At 47.3% G+C, this 18,767-nt stretch overlaps 1 protein-coding gene across 2 annotated transcripts in view; it reads right to left on the bottom strand.

The window, feature by feature from the left end:
• DDHD1 (DDHD domain containing 1) overlaps window positions 1-17,497 on the bottom strand; it is a 69,886-nt gene extending 52,389 nt beyond the window's left edge. For both annotated transcript variants that reach the window (XM_072865128.1, XM_072865129.1), the window contains exons 1-2: window positions 16,679-17,497; window positions 714-887 (exon numbers count right to left, since the gene is read on the bottom strand). In XM_072865128.1, coding sequence (XP_072721229.1) covers window positions 714-887; window positions 16,679-17,393 — 889 coding nt within the window. In that variant the 5' untranslated portion in view covers window positions 17,394-17,497. The remainder of the gene's footprint in view (window positions 1-713; window positions 888-16,678) is intronic.
• Between the last annotated feature and the right edge of the window lie 1,270 nt (window positions 17,498-18,767).

The raw sequence follows: 18,767 nt of genomic DNA, 5'->3' as shown, positions 1-18,767 counted from the left end.
TGTTCATCAACTGACAACCAACAACCAAAAGTGAAGTGTGAAAGCCAAAACCGCTGAACTTTCGCTGTGCTATACTTACCCTGAGCAACCAATTCAACTGCGTACATTAAATAACAGACCAGTAATTTCAGAAGGCTATTCTTAAAAACGTTACACGCATTTGACTGAGGTTCCCAGGAACACTAACTGAATGTCCTCAGCCTGGTCATTAAAATATAAGGACTTCCATTACAGAATGAATGCCCAAGATTTACTATAGCTGAAAACTACTCCAATAAAGTCACAGACTGAAGTAGAATGGAAAATGAAACGTGACCTGTAAAACTGATACTCCCCTGAGGCCGATTTAGGAATGCTGGCCAGAGAACTAATAGCCAGTTTGCATTCAGACACTGACTCTTCTTGTCCCATCAAGAGATTTCAGTTTGAAGGGAGATTTCAAACACAATTAAAAGATATAAAGCACGAAGCAAAATGGGAACAAGAAGTTTATCCATGAATATAATTTTACAGTGTTCATCAAACGTGCTGCAGCAGGAAATCCTACAACATCAAGATGCACTGAAAAATGGGAGAGCAAACTGATGCCTATAATAATGTTCCCTGCTAAGCAGGATGGAAAACCATCACAGATCACATTCTTAAACTTAAGAAAAATAGATCCCAACTGTCCAGAGAACGTACTATAAAAATAGTGACTGAAACAATCTTACCCTCCTTCCCGTCAACAGGTTTTGATACTTCCATATCAAAGCTCTCTTGCAGCTGCTGGCCTTTGAAGCGGTTGAGATGCTCCTGTTCTATTAGGTTACTTTCCTCCTCTTCCAGAGGTTGCCACGTACCATCAATGAACCACTGTCCACGCATTACAGGGATCTTTTCTGTTTCTGAAAATCAAACAAGAGATTTTTTTTTTTTTTTAATGCAACAAATCACAAACTGACAGCGGGTCAGAGGGAAAGGGAATTCCGTTTGGCATTTTGATGAGAGTTACACTCCTGCTGCTGGGACCCCTAACCAGGTAATCACAAACGCCTCAAGAAACACCACCGCCTTTTCCCCTGGGGCTGAAATGAGTAGTGAAAGTTGTGTTAATCTGCAAACAGCTGAGCTAATGAGGCCAAGTTTTCAGAATGTGTGTGAGGATGTGAGAGAGATGGCCAGAAAGATGCAGATTCTTCAAAATTTATTAGGGGTTAAGTTCAAACAACTGGCCAACCTTAATGGGGTATACTCTTCTCTACCCAGTTACCCTGAATTTTCCAAAAATTAGGAACTTCGTGAGACTCCCGCTCCTCGATAAAATCTGACTGATAACAACCCGTGGTTTCAAAGCTGTTGAGAGGATGCAGAATGAGAAAGAGACACCAAACCACTCATTTTTACCCTGACTGCACATAGCCTTGTTTCCTTTGGGAACTGCCCTTACAATAACCCAAATTACACATCAATTAGCATAAAGGGTGATTTTGAAGAGGAAAGGTGGGGTTTTTTTTAATTAAAATCGGTCCTTCCCTGAGGGCTGTTTTTGGGCACTGTCATTCTAGTTCCAGTTTCAGCACTCCAAAGAGATAGCTGGGTGCCCAGTAATTGCTGTCCACATGACAAAAGAGAAATCTCTATGAAAAATGTCTTCTGGTGCTTATTCTTCATCAAACTCTGCTTGATGCCCAAACTAACTACCAGGGCTGTAAGGAGCAAGAATTCTCCTCTTATACCCATCCCTGCAAGCAAGCTGAGACAATAATATCCATTGTAGCTCAGCTCAAAATTTCTCCTCCTATATCTGGAAAATCAAGAAGGAGAAATACTGTGTGTGCCCGTGCTCCACAAGCCTGTAAGACCCCAACCTCCAGCCTCATGGGACCAGCACAGACACAGCTCTGCTGAGACCCCAGAGCAATCAGACCACTGACCTCCAGCGCACGCTAACGTGCCCTGCTGTATACCGCAAACATATAGAGAGACTTGGCCAAATGCACACATCTCATGTGCACGCACGCTATCCGCCCAAGTTTAGCTCTCCAAAGCAGCGAAGAACTCAACCACAAAAGGAGAGACTCAAAAAAAGGAGATGGGGGAAAAAATAGGTTTTACTACTCAAAGATCTGTTCCTACCCGGAAGGTGGGAATAAAGCTAGTAAGGAGAGCTTGGAAAAGAAACAATAGATGCAAAGAAACAGAAAGGGAAAATTAGGTAAAAACCAAACAAGAAACAATAGAGAGCATGGAGATTTCAGAGTTACTAAGCAAAGGAAATTGTATGCTGTATCAGCAATAGCATGGCCAGCAGGACTGGGGCAGTGATCGTCCCCTGTACTGGGCACTGGTGAGGCCGCACCTCGAATGCTGTGTTCAGTGTTGGGCCCCTCACTACAAGAGAGACATTGAGGGGCTGGAGCGTGTCCAGAGAAGGGCAACGGAGCTGGGGAAGGGTCTGGAGCACAAGGCTGATGGGGAGCGGCTGAGGGACCTGGGGCTGTTCAGCCTGGAGAAAAGGAGGCTGAGGGGAGACCTCATCGCTCTCTACAACTGCCTGAAAGGAGGCTGGAGAGAGGTGGGGTCGGTCTCTTCTCCCAGGTAACAAGTGATGGGACAGAGGAAATGGCCTCAAGTTGCGCCAGGGGAGGTTTAGACTGGATATTAGGAAATTTTACTTCACCGAAAGGGTTGTCCAGCATTGGAACAGGCTGCCCAGGGAAGGGGTTGAGTCGCCATCCCTGGAGGTATTTAAAAGACGTTTGGCTGAGGTGCTTAGGGACATGGTGTAGTGGTGGGCTTGGTAGTGTCAGGTTTACGGTTGGGCTTGATGATCCTAAAGGTCTTTTCCAACCTATACGATTCTGTGATTCTGTGAAAGGAAGGGATCTATCTGATCTATCACCAGACCAGTACAAACGCAGCTGGGTGAGGTGACCCAGCCAAGAGCAGTGATTTTTAGCCCAGCGACACCGCCGTGTTAGCGCAGCCATTAGCTCACGCCACGCAAGCATCTGCTTCCCAGAGCAAGCACCACACCGGGACTGGGCACGTCCCACTAAGCTCGACGGCAGTTCAGAAGTCTCTGCACTGCTCCCCATTACAGATACGCTGCTAGTGCTTGTTGTGCCCGTGGACACAAGAAGTATTATACACCAGAAGTATTTTTTCATACTAACTGCTTGCAGGTGAGAATGTAATAGAGAATTGCAAGCACCTCCATAATTTACTTGGAACCTCTAAACTATTCTGAATTCTTCATCCCTCAGACCACTGCACCTACAAGCTATGAAAGTAAAAGGAAAATCTCCTTGCAATAATCTCCCCACAGGGCAAGTAACACTCAAAATGTTCCAAAGCCAATTTTGAAACCTTACCCATAACAGATTTACAGGAAAACACTGTTTCTACAGTACCAGAAATGATGATAATCTCTTAACGCCCCACCTTCGTAACAGAAGGAGGGCACACTTGCAGGTGACGGCATCCTTAAGTTGGTCCTGCAGCAATCAGCAAGGGAAAGCGAACAGCAGGAAAGCTCGAGGCGGGGAGGGAAGCGGGCGCTGGATGCAGACGATGTGGAGCAAGGATGCCAGATTACCACTGAACTTCCCTCACTTGGTGCTGGCACACGTGTTCCCCGGTCACCCAAGCGTTCTCGTGACTGGGAAACCTGCAGGCAACCCTGTAAAACAGCCCCTCTGTGCACACACGGCACAGCTCGGAGCGTGAACTTCCCAAAACAACAGCTCCAAGCGCTGCCAGCCTCTCCCATCCCAACTTCCCACAGATCCCAGTTTTCTTCGGCAGGCATCGGGCATGCTGGTTCATCCCTCCCAAGTCCCCCAAAGCCCCATTCAAACTCACCGGTCCCCCTGCATCCTCAGCTCTGCCTATATATAGCACAAACGACTCGGGTCTCGTTGGCCTGACCAAAATGCAGACAGAAGTAGCACAAGACCTGGTTCTGCCATTCAACTTCTGTTTGCACAGCTAAAATAGTTATTCCAGATAGGAGCCAATTGCTATGTGCTGAATTTCTAATGTTTCGGATGCTGATGAGCTGCCAGATGAATAAAGAGGTTGGGGTGTTCGAAGGGCATGGTTATTTAAGGAAAATGAATCCCAACATATCAGAAGACCAAAAGGTCTGAGTGGCTTTAAACGGCCGAAGTTAATAGTCACTACAAATGACACAGAAAATTCAACTGCCTATGAAAATTTAAGCTAATTTTGGAGTCTACATCCCATCAATGAAGTGTGAAACACGAGTATTTAGTTTTCATGAAATGAAAATTAACCACAGCAATGTTAGTTGTCACCATAGGCAGTAGCTTCTCATCACGCCCTTGTCTTAACCCTTGCTGTATTCCCCTACATTTTACACCTGTCAGATATCCGCATTTTTCAGTCGAGCCAATGCACACAGATCCAGTTGGGCTGCCCTCACAAACAAGGCACTGTCTGCAGGAAAAAATGAAACGCACATAATATGTGAGCGTAGATAAAGGATCCCATTGTTGCTGAAGCAATGACACAACTACGTCAGATGTTAATCCTTACTGGGAAAATCTGTAAGCAATTCCTTAATTATTGACTAAGTATTCTGATGAGGCGCCATTCATCAAATCCATAAAAAGATCTTATTTTTTTTAAATAATAAATCGTATGAATACTACTTTGTACTCCAAACCAAATGAATACAAGACACCTCTTTTTCAGTCTTGAAGGGCTTTAAGTTTTTCACATGGGAATTTCCACCAACAGATTTCTAAAATTCTAAACATAAAGCATTAAAATAAACATTTTCAGGCTCTTTTTGCCTGAGAGAAAATTTCCCATAGTGGTTCTTTACAAGAGTAGACTGTAGCACTCAACAGCAGCTCTCAAATAGAAGATGGGCAGTGCCTTTTCCAGAAAGGCTCAGCCAGGAAAAATTGGCATGTTTGAAACAAGAACATTTTTGTTGTAAAATCTTTACAGGATAGTTTAGTTTGGGAATAAACTAATATATCTGGCTCTGGGTCTGGAAAGGGCATTTATATGGAAATATAAATCACTTTCAGATCCAAAGAGAGCTTATTATAGAGCTTTATTTTCAGATAGGGCTTTAAAACCTGAGTGAGGCAATTGTTTTCCAAAGTTCAGTGGGATTTTAGGGGGACCCAGGAGTTGCTTTTTTTTTCCCCCTCCTTTAAACTGTTGCACACTATGCGTGCAGCCACAGCACCCCAAACTTGTCTTATTCCACATCTCCAGCTGGATGGCAGGTTTGACCACCGGGCTACGGGGAAACCTCGAGAGAAAACCGCCTGGTAGAGGAAGCGAGGAAATGACATTGCCTTCCATCAGAGCCACGGTTTGGTTGTAAGAAAACTAAACGCTGTCTTTCGGAACTGAAACAATCAAATTTGTGATCACGGCCGACAACAAACCATTTCATCTTACTTCTCATTAGGGAGGAGGCCTGGTAAAGTGGGAAAGACCAACTGCCCATTAACATCTGTGTTTTCAAAGTTGAACAACGATGGCATGGTATTAAAGCGTCTAATGGATTTCAGTCCAGGTCAAAGTCTAACTCCAATCACGATGATGGCGACAACCTACCGATGCTCCAAAAGCAAGTGACATTTCAGTTATGAAGGAAGAGAGGTATATTAACAGTAATTACCCTGAATACTCTGGACTGGGTGGGGAAACGAGGCGACCGCAACACGATAGGAGATTTTTCAGCATAATCTGTTGACTGTGGGAAAGAGTAAAGGCATGCCTTGCTAAACACAATTCCTCTGTTTAATCTTGGACAGGTGCTGTTATTTAAAGATTTCTCTATGATTCATCCAGAGAACTTGATGCAAGCTATTACAGTAATCCTCATGAAAAAGTGATGAACCAAAATTGCTGGTTTAGCACCCAATTTCACTCACTCCTATCCACCTTCAATAAATTCATTCATGTCTTGGATATTCTGATGATTTTAGAAAGCTTAAACTACATTCTTCCAGTTATTTTTGTTTTATGGGACAATTAAATACATGGATATTTACATCATGTTGTAATTTAACTTTTTTTTTTGCAAATACAGAATTCCAGATCTATAATATGAAGTGTTATTTATCTTTGTCCCGACAATCTTGATCCCTAGGAAAGGATTTGCCTTGATTTCTTTACTGCCTTAAGTCTTACACCATATAATCTGCAGTTGGCAGTGCTTCAAACCAAAAGATACCAATATATTTGGCCAGTTATACACTTGCATGGTTTATTTATACAAGAATTTCTAAATAAATTTGAATGGCAGAGATTACGAGCTGATGAAAGGCACTTTATTCTAATTAGTCATACATATTTTACCACTTTTAGAGGAAAATAGTGAGATCTAGACTGCAACAAAGGATTTATTTATTTTTACTAAAAAGGTCTTTTTTTCCTGAAAATTCAGAGAATAAAAGAATACAAGTGCTGATGTGAAGGACCAAGAAAATGAGTGATTTGCATTACGATAATCACCTAAATCCTCCGAAGAACAAAAATTATGTTAAAAAATTGTATGCAACATATAGTACACATATGCAGTGATTTATATATGTATACCCCAGCTACTCCTTTTTTGGTGAAGATCTTTAAACTGTGTGATCACACCCATGGAGGTCTCAAGAAACCTCAGTGAATATAAATTGCATGAAAAAGCTACGTAATCCATCAGAACACAGTAGGAAAAGCCATAACTGAGCAGAATTTGCCTCCGTTTTTCTTCTTGTACTATGACATGAACACTATAACTGGTTTCCTGCCACGGCATTGTATACCTTAAATTAAACAGTGTATACCTTAAATTTAAATATTGCACAGCTCAAACTGTGGCTCACGTAAGCCTCTTTCACCTTACTTGATTCGGAACCAAGAAACTGTTGCAAAACTAAGACGATACAGAGATAATAACTAAAGGTTAACAAACAGAGCTTAAACAAGAAGCCAAAAGGAGGTCTGTTTTGGAAATACCAACACAAGCAAGCATGCGACCTGAAGGATAAGACAGAATAAAACTGTAAGAGAGCAAGATTCAGTAAACTTCTGTTTCATTGCGTCAAAGCCAAGGTCTGGTTCAGATGGCTTGATTGCAAAGTTAAGGCACTTCTGGCACTATTCACTCATCGGTCTCAAGACAGCCGTAACTATTTACCCACGAATGAGATCTAAAAGGTTAATATAATATTCAAAGGCTCAGAAATTTAAATTAAAGCTTGTGTTTTGCTGAATTGACAATCCCAATTTCCCAGCTCTCCAAGCCCAAAGCCAAGAGGTTGGACAAGAAACACAAGCTCATAAAACGCAGTCAGCTCGAGACACTTTTCAGTGTAGTAATTTCAGATTCCTGCTTTTCAGTGTAGTAACTTCTGTTCCTTAAATTGGCCTTCCTTACTACTACAGTTGCAAACAATTTGCAGTGCGTGAGGATAACATCTGCACAAGCTGAAGGTAACTGTGAGGCTACCATATGTGACATCTAGAGCTGAAAGCTACTTAAATAATGAAGAAAAGTGCCCACGCATTTCCCAAGGAGGGAAAGAAAAAAAAAAATCCTGGGCAAAAATGGTCTTTTTTTTTTCCAAAGGCCTGCTAAAAGTGCTGAACATCATATATCTTGGAGCACAGCACTCCCAGCAATTGTAATACACACAAGAACCTGAATGTTGACCTGAGCCACTGAAATGTATTCCAGAACAATATCAAGAGTACTGTTGGAGACTTTTTAAAATTTGCTACCCATTCCTGTTGTATCAGACCTAAAATTATATTTTGGGTATATTAACTATTGCCCGGCCCGTAAGACTTTTTTTTAGTGCAAACACTTAAGCATAAGGACAGGTATTCCCCGACCTCTGCATCATCTACCCACCCAGCAGCCACGGCCACCACTGCCTCTGCAGCAATAATGATTTGCAGAGTCTATTTTTGCCAATGCACAGAGTGCAGTTTGGGGAACAAGATCGGCTCCTCTTGCTTAGTTCCCACACGGCTGAGTTTGTAGAGTCTCGTGAAAGAAAAAAGTATAAAAATTCACAAGGATAGGAAACTTTATTATGAGAAGAGCTGGTTACAGAAACCGATTGTGAGATTGAAGATTCTTACATTTTACTGTCAGTGACGTGATCACGCATACCGGGTGAGCAAACAGATGTTACAATAAAATAGCCCAAACCTAAAATTTCATTATTTCATGTTTGCTAGGAAACATAACAGACTTTTTTTTTTTATAACTACAGCTTTCTAGCTATTCCCCAACGTATTATTTCAGAATAGAGCAGGTTACTGACATTTGAATAAATGGAGCCACTCGTTTAATCACAGCCCGGGTGACCTTCCTTTGTTTAACCACAAACCCATGCAATCTGTTCTGCTCTTTCAGAAGTAACAACGTAACCTGGAGAGGAGTTCAAGGGTGAAATCCTGGCCTCAGAAAACTTCACAGAACTATGTGAAGTTACAGAGCCAGACTTTTAATTTTTTTATTCAGTGTCTGAGATGAGATTTAATTCACAAAGTCTGCCAAATAATTCTAAATTGCTTTACTGAAGCAATTTCAAAATTACAAGTTAAAGTTACTTTTGAGTTTCACAGAGGCTAAGCACGTGAAGAGCAATCCGATTGGCATAAAGGGGATTTTCTTTTGTGCTGGTTTTGGCTGGGGTAGAGTTAGTTTGGGAAGCAGAAGGAAGGGGGGAACATTCAGAGTGATGGCGTTTGTCTTCCCAAGTCACCGTTAGGCGTGACGGAGCCCTGCTTTCCTGGAGATGGCTGAACACCTGCCTGCCCATGGGAAGGAGTGAAGGAATTCCTTGTTTTGCTTTGCTTGCGTGCATGGCTTTTGCTTTCCCTATTAAACTGTCTTTATCTCAACCCACAAGTTTTCTCACTTTTACCCTTCTGATTCTCTCCCCCATCCCATCGGGGAGGAGTGAGCGAGCGGCTGCATGGGGCTGAGCTGCCGGCTGGGGTCAAACCATGACACTTTCCAGACTCAGATCTACAGAGCAGCTACACGTGCAAGCCTCCACGTTTGCTTCAAAGTTAGATGCAGCAAGGGAGGAACACGTGCTTTGCTCCACTGCAAATGTGAAATTGTCTGTTCTACCAAGACTGCCTGAAGTATTCAAGCAACAGCTTGTAACTGTTTTTCCCCCTGAACCATTTTTAATTGGATTACACTACGAACTGCGCAATCCAAAACAATAGCGAAAGGCTGATTTTGGGGGGTTGGCTCAAATGTCAAACACAGAAGGAACTCCCCAAAAAGAGATGAATGCCCTCGAAGTCATCTCTCATATCAATTGCTGTATATCACCCCAAAATATAGTGTGTATCATGTTTTCAAGAAGGATTTTTTTGTGGTTTAAGATAGTAGTTTAATCAACATCTCTACAATTGCTCTTTACACAGACCTGAACCCTATGGTCCAAGTCAAAATCCTAAAGCTCACCTTACTAGCCGTGTCAATGATGAGCAGGAAAAGCTCATCAAAAAACCTTGGACTACTGAAACATGAAGTGGGGCTGCAGTTTTAAGTTTAGAGCTTTATTTTTATTGGATTCTTATAAATTAAAATAGTTTACCAAATTTCAGTACTAGTACTCTGAAGCGAAGCACGTCCACCACCAGCGTTTGCTGCTGGAGTCCGTAAGCCGTAGGAGCTAGTCCCTTATCAGCTCTTTTCTCACCCAGAGAAGCTTGCGTTTTTTGAAATAGCACTAGGTGAAAGGTAAATCAATCCACAAAAGAATGACTGTGCCACATGACAAACATGTGAATACCTCCTAAAATGTAAGCATGTGCTCAAATCCCACTGAAAGTCACGGGACTTTTGCACAATCACACCCTCAGCTCTGAGTGCGTGTGCTCTCCTGGCAGGCACTCCTCCATCCATCTTTTGTTCGCGAGCTCTCGCCAGCACCAAGCAGCAACGATCACGCGTGTGCAGCTTGAGCAAGTAGGTTCCTGTACAGGAATATCTTTTAAAAGAAGAGCAGTAAGATTTTTCCTGTGCATACCTCAGACCTACCAGTAATGAACAAGATGAAGATATTCAAGGGCACACTAATCTTTGCTCTCAACTCCTCCTCTCTTCTCCTCTGCTGGGATTTTTTTTTGCACTCTCCTAACTTCACTTCCTTTTTCTGTCTACTCCACCCCAACTCCAGATTCCCCTACACTTTCATCCCCAGACTTCACTTTTTCCTTCCATTTTTTTACCCTATCGGTTTTTTTTCCCCCCTTGAAAACCAGCACGATTTTAGTTTCTTTCACCTTAAATATCACTGCCTAGGACCCCTTGCCCCTTCATCCCAGCGCTCACCAGCCATGCTATTTACAACCTCTGGGTCTTCTCCTCTCCAGTTCCACATCAGGCATGCTCTAGCGTAGCTTCAGCTACTTGCAACCCACTCAAAGAGATCATACCACACTACTCACCTTTCCTCTGGCCAACACTCAAAACCACTACTTCATCTTCACTTTCTTCAACTTTACAGATACCACCGACAGAACTGCTCATCCTTCTTATTTTAATTTCTTGCTCTTTTGCAAATTTTTCTTCCATCTAGTCCTTCTGCTTACTAACTTACAGAGTGTCAGCTCTTCCAGATTCTTCTCGTGCTCCTCTCAGGGCAAAGACGAGCTCTGCCCAAGGTCTCTCTTCGCCTTCAGTATCATTTTTTCCCCTAGACAGCATCTCCCTCTCACACACATACACACAGAAATTCACCTGTCATCTACCTTTAATCTAGCCCTGTCACCTCCAATTTAAATCCCATTTCTTTGACATCGCCACAGTCAAATCAGTATTCAAGCCTGAATTAAGTCAGAAGAGAACTCCTGATCCTTCTCATCCCACAAACATTTTCTGCTTTCTCAGCCACAGCAGATAACACCCTTCTACCCTTCTGCTTGTCACCCACAACTTGTAACCCAAGTATTCCCTGCATCTCTGCCTCCTTCCTTCTTGACCACATCCAGCAGGAAAAGTGCTGGACCACATCGAAGGGCAAGCGCAACTCGCTTTCTAAGCTGAGTCCATCCTTAGCTGCTCTGCTGTAGCTGACACCATCGGCTGGAGAGCAACTCTGCGATTCTGCCTTCGTTTACAGGAGTAAGAGAACAGATTCATCTTGCTTAAATAATGCTTGTAAATCACAAAAATAAAAGCTGAGGACACGGAAGAAACTTGCCCTCAAAGACACATCCAAGCAAAGTGCTGACATCTCCCACATGTTCTAGTAAAAGCATCCTAAACGTCACAAGTTCTCTCTACCAAAAGAAGGAAAGGTGCCAGAGACCATAAACAGAACATACATACAAACAAATGTAATTTATGATTTAATACACGGAGCACTGCAAATCTAAAAATTGTTCCATCTATGTGTGTTAGGCCTTCTGGTCGGGAAAGAGCTGACCAAAACTAAGCTACAAGATACTTTTGGAAGGATGACATGGTAAGAACAGAAGCAAAAAAATAAAATCCAGGAAAGATTTTGATTAGCAAAAGTAACACTTTACCTTGCCATGTAAACTATCACTATTTTATTTGCAAAAGAAAAACATACCTGGAGAGAAAAGCAAGAAAATAGTATTCAGGAATTCAGCCTTTGATCAAAAGGTCCTTTACATAAAGGAAATTGTATCAACCAAGTTCAAAGGCTGTCCAACACACCAAAAGCAATGTTCTAGGCATGCTGGAAAGCAACTGAAAATGTGTTTCGCTGCTAAGAACAGACTAAAACAAATGCAAGCCACAAACATACTGATAAACTCTTGATTCCAAACCCTTAATTTTCCTCTTGCCTCATGAAATCTGTTTTAATACTATTTCTGTTTCAGAATACAAAACAAACCCCATAAACTAAACACGCCAGCCTCAGAAGAAATATCAGACATTGATTAAAGCAGCCAGGCAAGAGGTGTAGTGGGGCCTCAAGATGGGTTTAGGGTTGCCAGTCTGTAAAGCGTCAACAGATAAATTTATGCTGCCAGCTCTAGGGAAGGGACAAGCACCCAATGCTCCTGCACAAAGCAGAGAGCAGAGAAGCACCTTACAGCTCTGAAATGTTGATTTTTAGTCTTGACAGTGCAGCCCAAAGAACTACCAGTGGGGCTGAGGTACAAAAGGCTTCGTATCTTACTGCTGACCTCTACCTCCTACATCAAAACAAGCACGTGATAAAAAAAAATCCACTAAGAAAATAGCCTTTTGTAATCATCTGGTGCCAAGCATCAACCACTATACCCCAAGACTTCTCAGTAGTCTTGACCGACTCGAAGTTCAGAGGGCAGATAACACTGCCCTGGCATTCGTGTCTCATTTTGCAATAGCTCAACCGGCAGAAGCTTTTCACAAGGTGCTTATGACTACTACTTCTTCCACTTTACAAAGCAGCTCACAGAGAGCTTCCAAAAGAAAATATAGGATATTTCTTTCAGTCCAAGCTTAAAGACAGCTGATATAGCTTTTAAAAAGCTGCCCAATTCCAGCCTGAGCATACAAATTTTAAAATTAAGACCCAGTGGTCCACTCTGTATTCACAGGTATTTCCAGGCTAAGGTCAATAAAGTATCTGTTATATCAGTACAGCAGAAGTTACTCTTACAGCTTCATTCAGAGATGGTCCTAGTAAACAGGTGGTTTTTTTAAATGCAAGAGGTATTTTACTTCATAGACTTCTGCAACTATTAGGTACAAAAACATACATGTTAAAAAAAAACCCAAACAAAAAATCCCTTACCAAACCTGTGTGCGGGAGTGGAGTATTTTATCCTTCCCTAAAAGACAATGCTCCACAGACTCCCCAAATGGCTGTAGAAATACACATTTTTGTGGTTGCTGCTCTCCACATACCACCCAATTTTACAAAAGTCCTGCTTCAATTTTTAAAACTACCATTGCAAGACAGACGTCAGCCGCGGTGATGAGCGTCCCCAACACACAATCAGAATTCAAGCTGGAGAACATGCTGGGATGAAGATGACTACCTGGAAAGTGAAAGCGGACTGATTTATTAGAAAACACTGCAAGAACTAAATTCAGGGAACTTGACAATGTAACCATCAAAAAGTAAGGGAAAAGCAAGTACAGGACAGTGCAATAGTTGCATGGGACAAACTCACAAGCCAAGGAACAGGAGAGAGTCACCCAGAAGTCCACAGGCTGTGGATTTAACAGACTCACCCAGGACTTTGAAAACTAGACTGAGTAACTCTATAGAAAAATGGTTGTAAAGCAGCCCTCTTCAACTGAGAGGGCAGAAAAGGGCTGGATAATTTAATAAGATTCAAACAGAAGACCGTTGTATAAAATATCACTCATTGTTATGTCCACAGATGACAAGAAGCCGCCGAACTCCAAGTTATTCACTTATCTGGAAGCCTACACTAATAATTTTAGTCCTCTTGTGCTGTCTTTGCTAGTTCTACAGAACTAATTAAATAAATCCCAGAGGTCACAAGGTAAGGTATAAAATTCTCAGTAATTAATCTGCTCAAATTGTAACTCAGTCTGATATTCCTGATGTTACAAACGAATCCTGTGATGAGCTTAAGATTTCTGAAGACGTGGAGTGAAGAAATATTTCAGCACATGCCAAGCTATAATCAACATTTCCCTGTCATTAAGATGCCACAATAGCTGAAGAACTGTCAGCACGTTCAGTATTGTAGCTGTGAGACAGCAGCCTTCCCTGAAGTACAAGCACATACATGACACAGAGCAACAAAACGGGCAAGAACAAAGATAAAAGCTTTTGACTTTTGCTCCGAACTGAAAACATGAATCAGCAAAACCCGATAGCAGTTTCTGTACTCTTTAACGTGCACATCAGCATATTTTAAGTCGGTTGTACTCATTATACTTCATGCTCGTGGGATCAGAGGGCAAGATTCTCCTCCCTTACTCATGGGCTTCGCTAGTGTGAGAACAGGTTTGCCATCACCGGCTCTCTCCCACACCACGGTGACCCAACGTAGTAGCTACCCTTTGGATCCAAAATTACATGCACGCTATCAAATGGGAATAATTTGGGCATAAAGGCTACAACAAGGCCTTCAAAAGCACAGGTGAGACTGAATCCTTGGGATCCGACCTTGCTGTCTTCTCAGGTCTGGATGCAGCAGCTGGGAGGAAAGAATGGGAGAAAGGCAAAAGTGCTCATGTACACAGGGAAGAGAAGCAAGGAAATGTGTACGTGAAGGAGTTAGACCTGAAGACACTGACAGACCCTTGAAACACCAAAAGTTTATCTTATCTTGCGAAGGAGTGGACTTGCTAATAAGAACTTGAGCACTCTCTTTAATCAGCTTTCTGAAGACTAAAACACATCCCCGTTGTTAGCCTTCTCAGGACCATGAGTTTATTTCTCCCCTGCCTAGCACCGCTTCTGGTGCTAACCTCTGGGAATCTCTCCTTCCAAGCACTAGAAATCATCTCTGCACAGCGTATGTTGTCATTTGAAACATCTGCTCTTCAGGCTTAATGAGACTGAATCAGCTTCCAAAATGGACAAGGCACAGGGTCAAGAAATTAAACCTTTAAGCTGCTGATTAATACAGCCTCTTGCTCCCATTACCAGGAGCAATCCTGCCTCACCTGACAGCTCTGCTCACTCGCTCCCCTCTCTGCCCATGGCACATTTGCAAGAGGGATGGCAGCAGTTTCCTCACCACTCGGATGACCTGCATCTTCTCTTTCCACTAACCACACGACAGATGCATCAAGTACCAAGAGCAGGGGCTTCAGGGTGGTGACAGGGAGAACCACCTCCACTTTCTGCTCAAGGAGCTGTGCCCAGGCTCCTCTAACTCAAAACATGTGTGGACAGAGATCTCTGCTCGCTCCTCAAGCTCAGCATCTGCCTGCTGGGGCAACAATTTGAAAGACAAATTTTCACACCACAAGTAAATTGTACCACTTGGTATTGTCATTTATGGATCTCCCTCCCATAAAGATGCTGATAAAGAAGAGGGGAAACAGCCAAAAGCCCTAGTTTTCATATCTGAAACAATTCTGCTGTTCCTCTGCGACTCCCACCTGAGTCTCAAAAATATGCAGAGGAGACGAGAGAAACCTGCCTGCCCCTCTCCCAAGTCCACGCCAGGACAGCGTCTATTGCTTGGCTACTCTGCATCTCTCTCTGCTCCATACCATCTCCCTTGTCCTTGAAGGAATGCAGTTGGAAAGCAAGTCCTCAGGGACAGAGGGCGAGCAGTGGCACGGCTTGTCTGCTCCAGGAGAGCAGATGCCCGCTTGTCCAGTGAGACCCTGGGAGACATTCCCTCCAAAGGAAGGGCTAGAAGAGCTGAGGTGCCTGCTCTTCTTCCGTCTCTGTTCCCCAAGGTCCCCCCTCCTCCAGCAAAGCACAAACAAATGCAAAGGGAAGGGTGGGAGAGGGAGTGCATCAGCACCTCGTTTTGAAGTTGAGGGAGTGAAGCAAATTCCCCTCTATTGGAAGGGCAGGAAGTAAGGACAGCGTGTGTATCTGAGATGCCTGTTGCATCCTCTTCAATAGAAAGGAGAAGTCCCATTTCATGCCCCCTCCCAGCGGGCAGGTGATGGGGAAGGGAAGATGGAGCACAAAATCACCATTTTCCTAAGGGCGAGGACGAGGGTAGCAGAGGGGAAGCCAGGTATCAGCCCTCTCTTCCATCGTTCCTCACTAAAGAAGAGGGATCAGAAGCGTGCGTGTGGCAGGGAGGCAGTGGACAAACAATTGCTGTTTCTACCCTGCCCCTTCTGAAGGAAGGGCGTGCATATTGAGGGGAGGGGGGAGAGTCGAAGGCAAACGTCCACCCTCCCTCACCCTTTGTTTAGGAAACGGAAAGCATAAGCAAGAAGGTTCTTGGACACCTTCCCTCCCACTTTCACGTGCTGAGAAATGAAAGGATGGACAGACCTCCCCTTCCCGCGTCTCTGCATGCCAGGGTGCGAATGCCCAGATCCCCCTTTCCTCCAGGTGCATGTGCACAGGGGGGCGAGAGGGAAAGCTGCCCAGTTCCCTTTGGAGCTGGAAGCGGGTGAAGATGTGCCCAAGTACACCCTTCCCCCATGACCCTGTAGGGCAAGTGAGGGGTACCCAGCGCCTCTTATCCTCGGGGGGTGGGTGTGTGTGTGTCCCCAGTGCCCCCTCTCCCAAGTGCACGCTGAGGGATGCCCACACCGCTTCCCTTATGAGTGTGCCTGGGAGGGGGGGATGCCCAGTGCCACGTTCCCCACGTATCCGAGACTTGGAAGGGGAATTGCTGGTCCCTTCTCGCTCAGGTGTGTGTTAGAGATGGGCACCCAGCGTCTCCTCTCCCTGGAGAATGTTTTCTCCTGTATCCCTCATGCCCAAGCGCACATAGGCAGCAAGCGGTTCCCAGTCCCCTCGGCCGGGCTGGTGTGCTGGGAAGTGCTCAGACCCCCATTTCCCTATGGGGGTGCGCTGGAGGGGCAGGAAGGGCTACCGGCTGTCCCCACGGCGGGGGGGGGGAACCCAGTGCAGGGTCTCTGTGCACACCGGGGATGCCCGGCGTCCCTTGCTGGGGACAGCGGGAGGCGAGAGGCTGCCCGGCCACTCCCAGGTGCCCCCCACGGTCTCGGTGCGAGGACACCGGGACCCCCCGCGGGAGGGGAAGGGGAGCCCCCCCGGTCCCCGCGGGAGGGGACGGCGGCACTCACGGTTCCAGTAGACGGGGTAGCTCTCCGCGCTGGCCACGTCCACCTCGTAGAGCCCGCTCCGCACGCACACCGGCTCCACCGCCGCCGCCTCGCCTTCCCGCGGCTCGGCCGGCCCGCCGGCTCCGAGGGCGCGGTAGGCCAGCTCGATCCGCAGCGAGTCGTAGCCGATGAAGGGCTTCCAGGTTTTCCGGTCCTCCCGGTAGAACCAGCGCACCTCCTCGGCGCCCAGCTCCCGCACCACCTCATAGCGGGGCCGGCCGCCGCCCGGCCGCCTCCTCTCGGGCAGCTCCGCCGCCGCCAGGGAGAAGCCGCTGCCGCCGCTCTCGCTGCTCGCCAGCCCCGCGCCCTCGCCCTCGCTGCCCTCGCCGCCCGTGCCCGTGGAGTAGCGCAGCGAGGCGCCGGACTCGGCCGAGTCGAAATCGCGGCCGCCGGCCTCGTCGCTCAGGCTGGGCTCCCGCGGCAGCGCGGCCGCCGCCTCCGGCTCCCCCTCGGAGGAGGAGGTGGAGAGCGCGGCGCGGAGCAGCGGCGCGGAGCGCTGCTGGAGGCGGCGGGGCGGGCGGCCGAGGGGATGCTGCACGCCGCGGCTCACCGCCTCCTCTGCCGCCGCTTCCTCCTCGCCGCGGGCGGGCCGCTCGTAGCAGCCGCCGCCGTAGCCGCTGGCTTCGCCCGGCAGGTCCCAGGCGCCCTGCGGCGAGCCGGGCTCGGGGTAATCCATGCCGCAGCCCGCCGGTGCCGGTGCCGCCCGACCTCGCCCCCGCACCGCCCCGCTCACGCCCGGCCAGGGGCTGCCGCAACCGCCGCCGGCTCCGTCCGGGCGGGGGCGGCGCCGCATCGTCACGCGCGCCGCGCCGCGACGCGGCCGGGGGCGGGGCGGGGGCGGGGCGGCGGCACGCGGCCTGCGGGCCCGCGGGGGGGGCGTGAGGGGCGTCCTCGGGCACGGCGGGAGGAGCGGGCGGCGGGGGCGCGAGGCGGCGGCGGGGAGCGCGCGGCCCCGTCTGCGTGTGTGAGGCACCGCCGGGCACGGCCTGCAGCCGCGTCGGCCTGTGTGAGGCACCCTCAGACACAGCCTACAGCCCCAGCTCTGTGTGTGAGACACCCTCCGACACAGCCTACAGCCCCGTCTGCGTGTGAGGCACCCTCAGACACAGCCTACAGCCCCCGCTCTGTGTGTGAGGCACCCTCAGACACAGCCTACAGCCCCAGCTCTGTGTGTGAGACACCCTCCGACACAGCCTACAGCCCCGTCTGCGTGTGAGGCACCCTCAGACACAGCCTACAGCCCCAGCTCTGTGTGTGAGGCACCCTCAGACACAGCCTACAGCCCTGGCTGCGTGTGAGGCACCCTCAGACACAGCCTACAGCCCCATCTGCGTGTGTGAGGCACCCTCAGGCACAGCCTACAGCCCCGTCTGCCTGTGAGGCACGCTCAGACACAGCCTACAGCCCCCGCTCTGTGTGTGAGGCACCCTCAGACACAGCCTACAGCCCCGTCTGCCTGTGAGGCACCCTCAGACACAGCCTACAGCCCCAGCTCTGTGTGTGAGGCACCCTCAGACACAGCGTACAGCCCCGTCTGCCTGTGTGAGGCACCCTCAGGCATGGCCTGCAGACACGTCTTCCATGAGGCACCCTCAAACACAGCCTACAGCCCCAGCTCTGTGTGTGACACCCTCAAACACAGCCTGCAGCCACATCTTGTGTGAGGCACCTTCAAACACAGCCTATGGCCCTGTGTGTGTGTGCGAGACACCCTCAAACACAGCCGACAGCCCCGTCTATGTGTGTGAGGCACCCTGCAACACAGCCGACAGCCCTGTCTATGTGTGTGAGACGCCCTCCAACACAGCCTACAGCCCCAGCTCTGTGTGTGAGACACCCTGCAACACAGCCTACAGCCCTGGCTGCGTGTGAGGCACCCTCAGACACAGCCTGCAACCCCATCTGCGTGTGTGAGGCACCCTCAGGCATGGCCTGCAGACACGTCTTCTGTGAGGCACCCTCAAACACAGCCTACAGCCCTGTCTGCGTGTGTGAGACACCCTCAAACACAGCCTACAGCCCTGTCTGCGTGTGAGGCACCCTCAGACAC

Source organism: Ciconia boyciana, chromosome 6 (genome assembly GCF_034638445.1).
Source record: "Ciconia boyciana chromosome 6, ASM3463844v1, whole genome shotgun sequence".
Taxonomy (NCBI): Eukaryota; Metazoa; Chordata; class Aves; order Ciconiiformes; family Ciconiidae; genus Ciconia; species Ciconia boyciana.
Note: the sequence above shows the minus strand (reverse complement) of the source record. Positions and strands in the feature narration are given on the sequence as shown.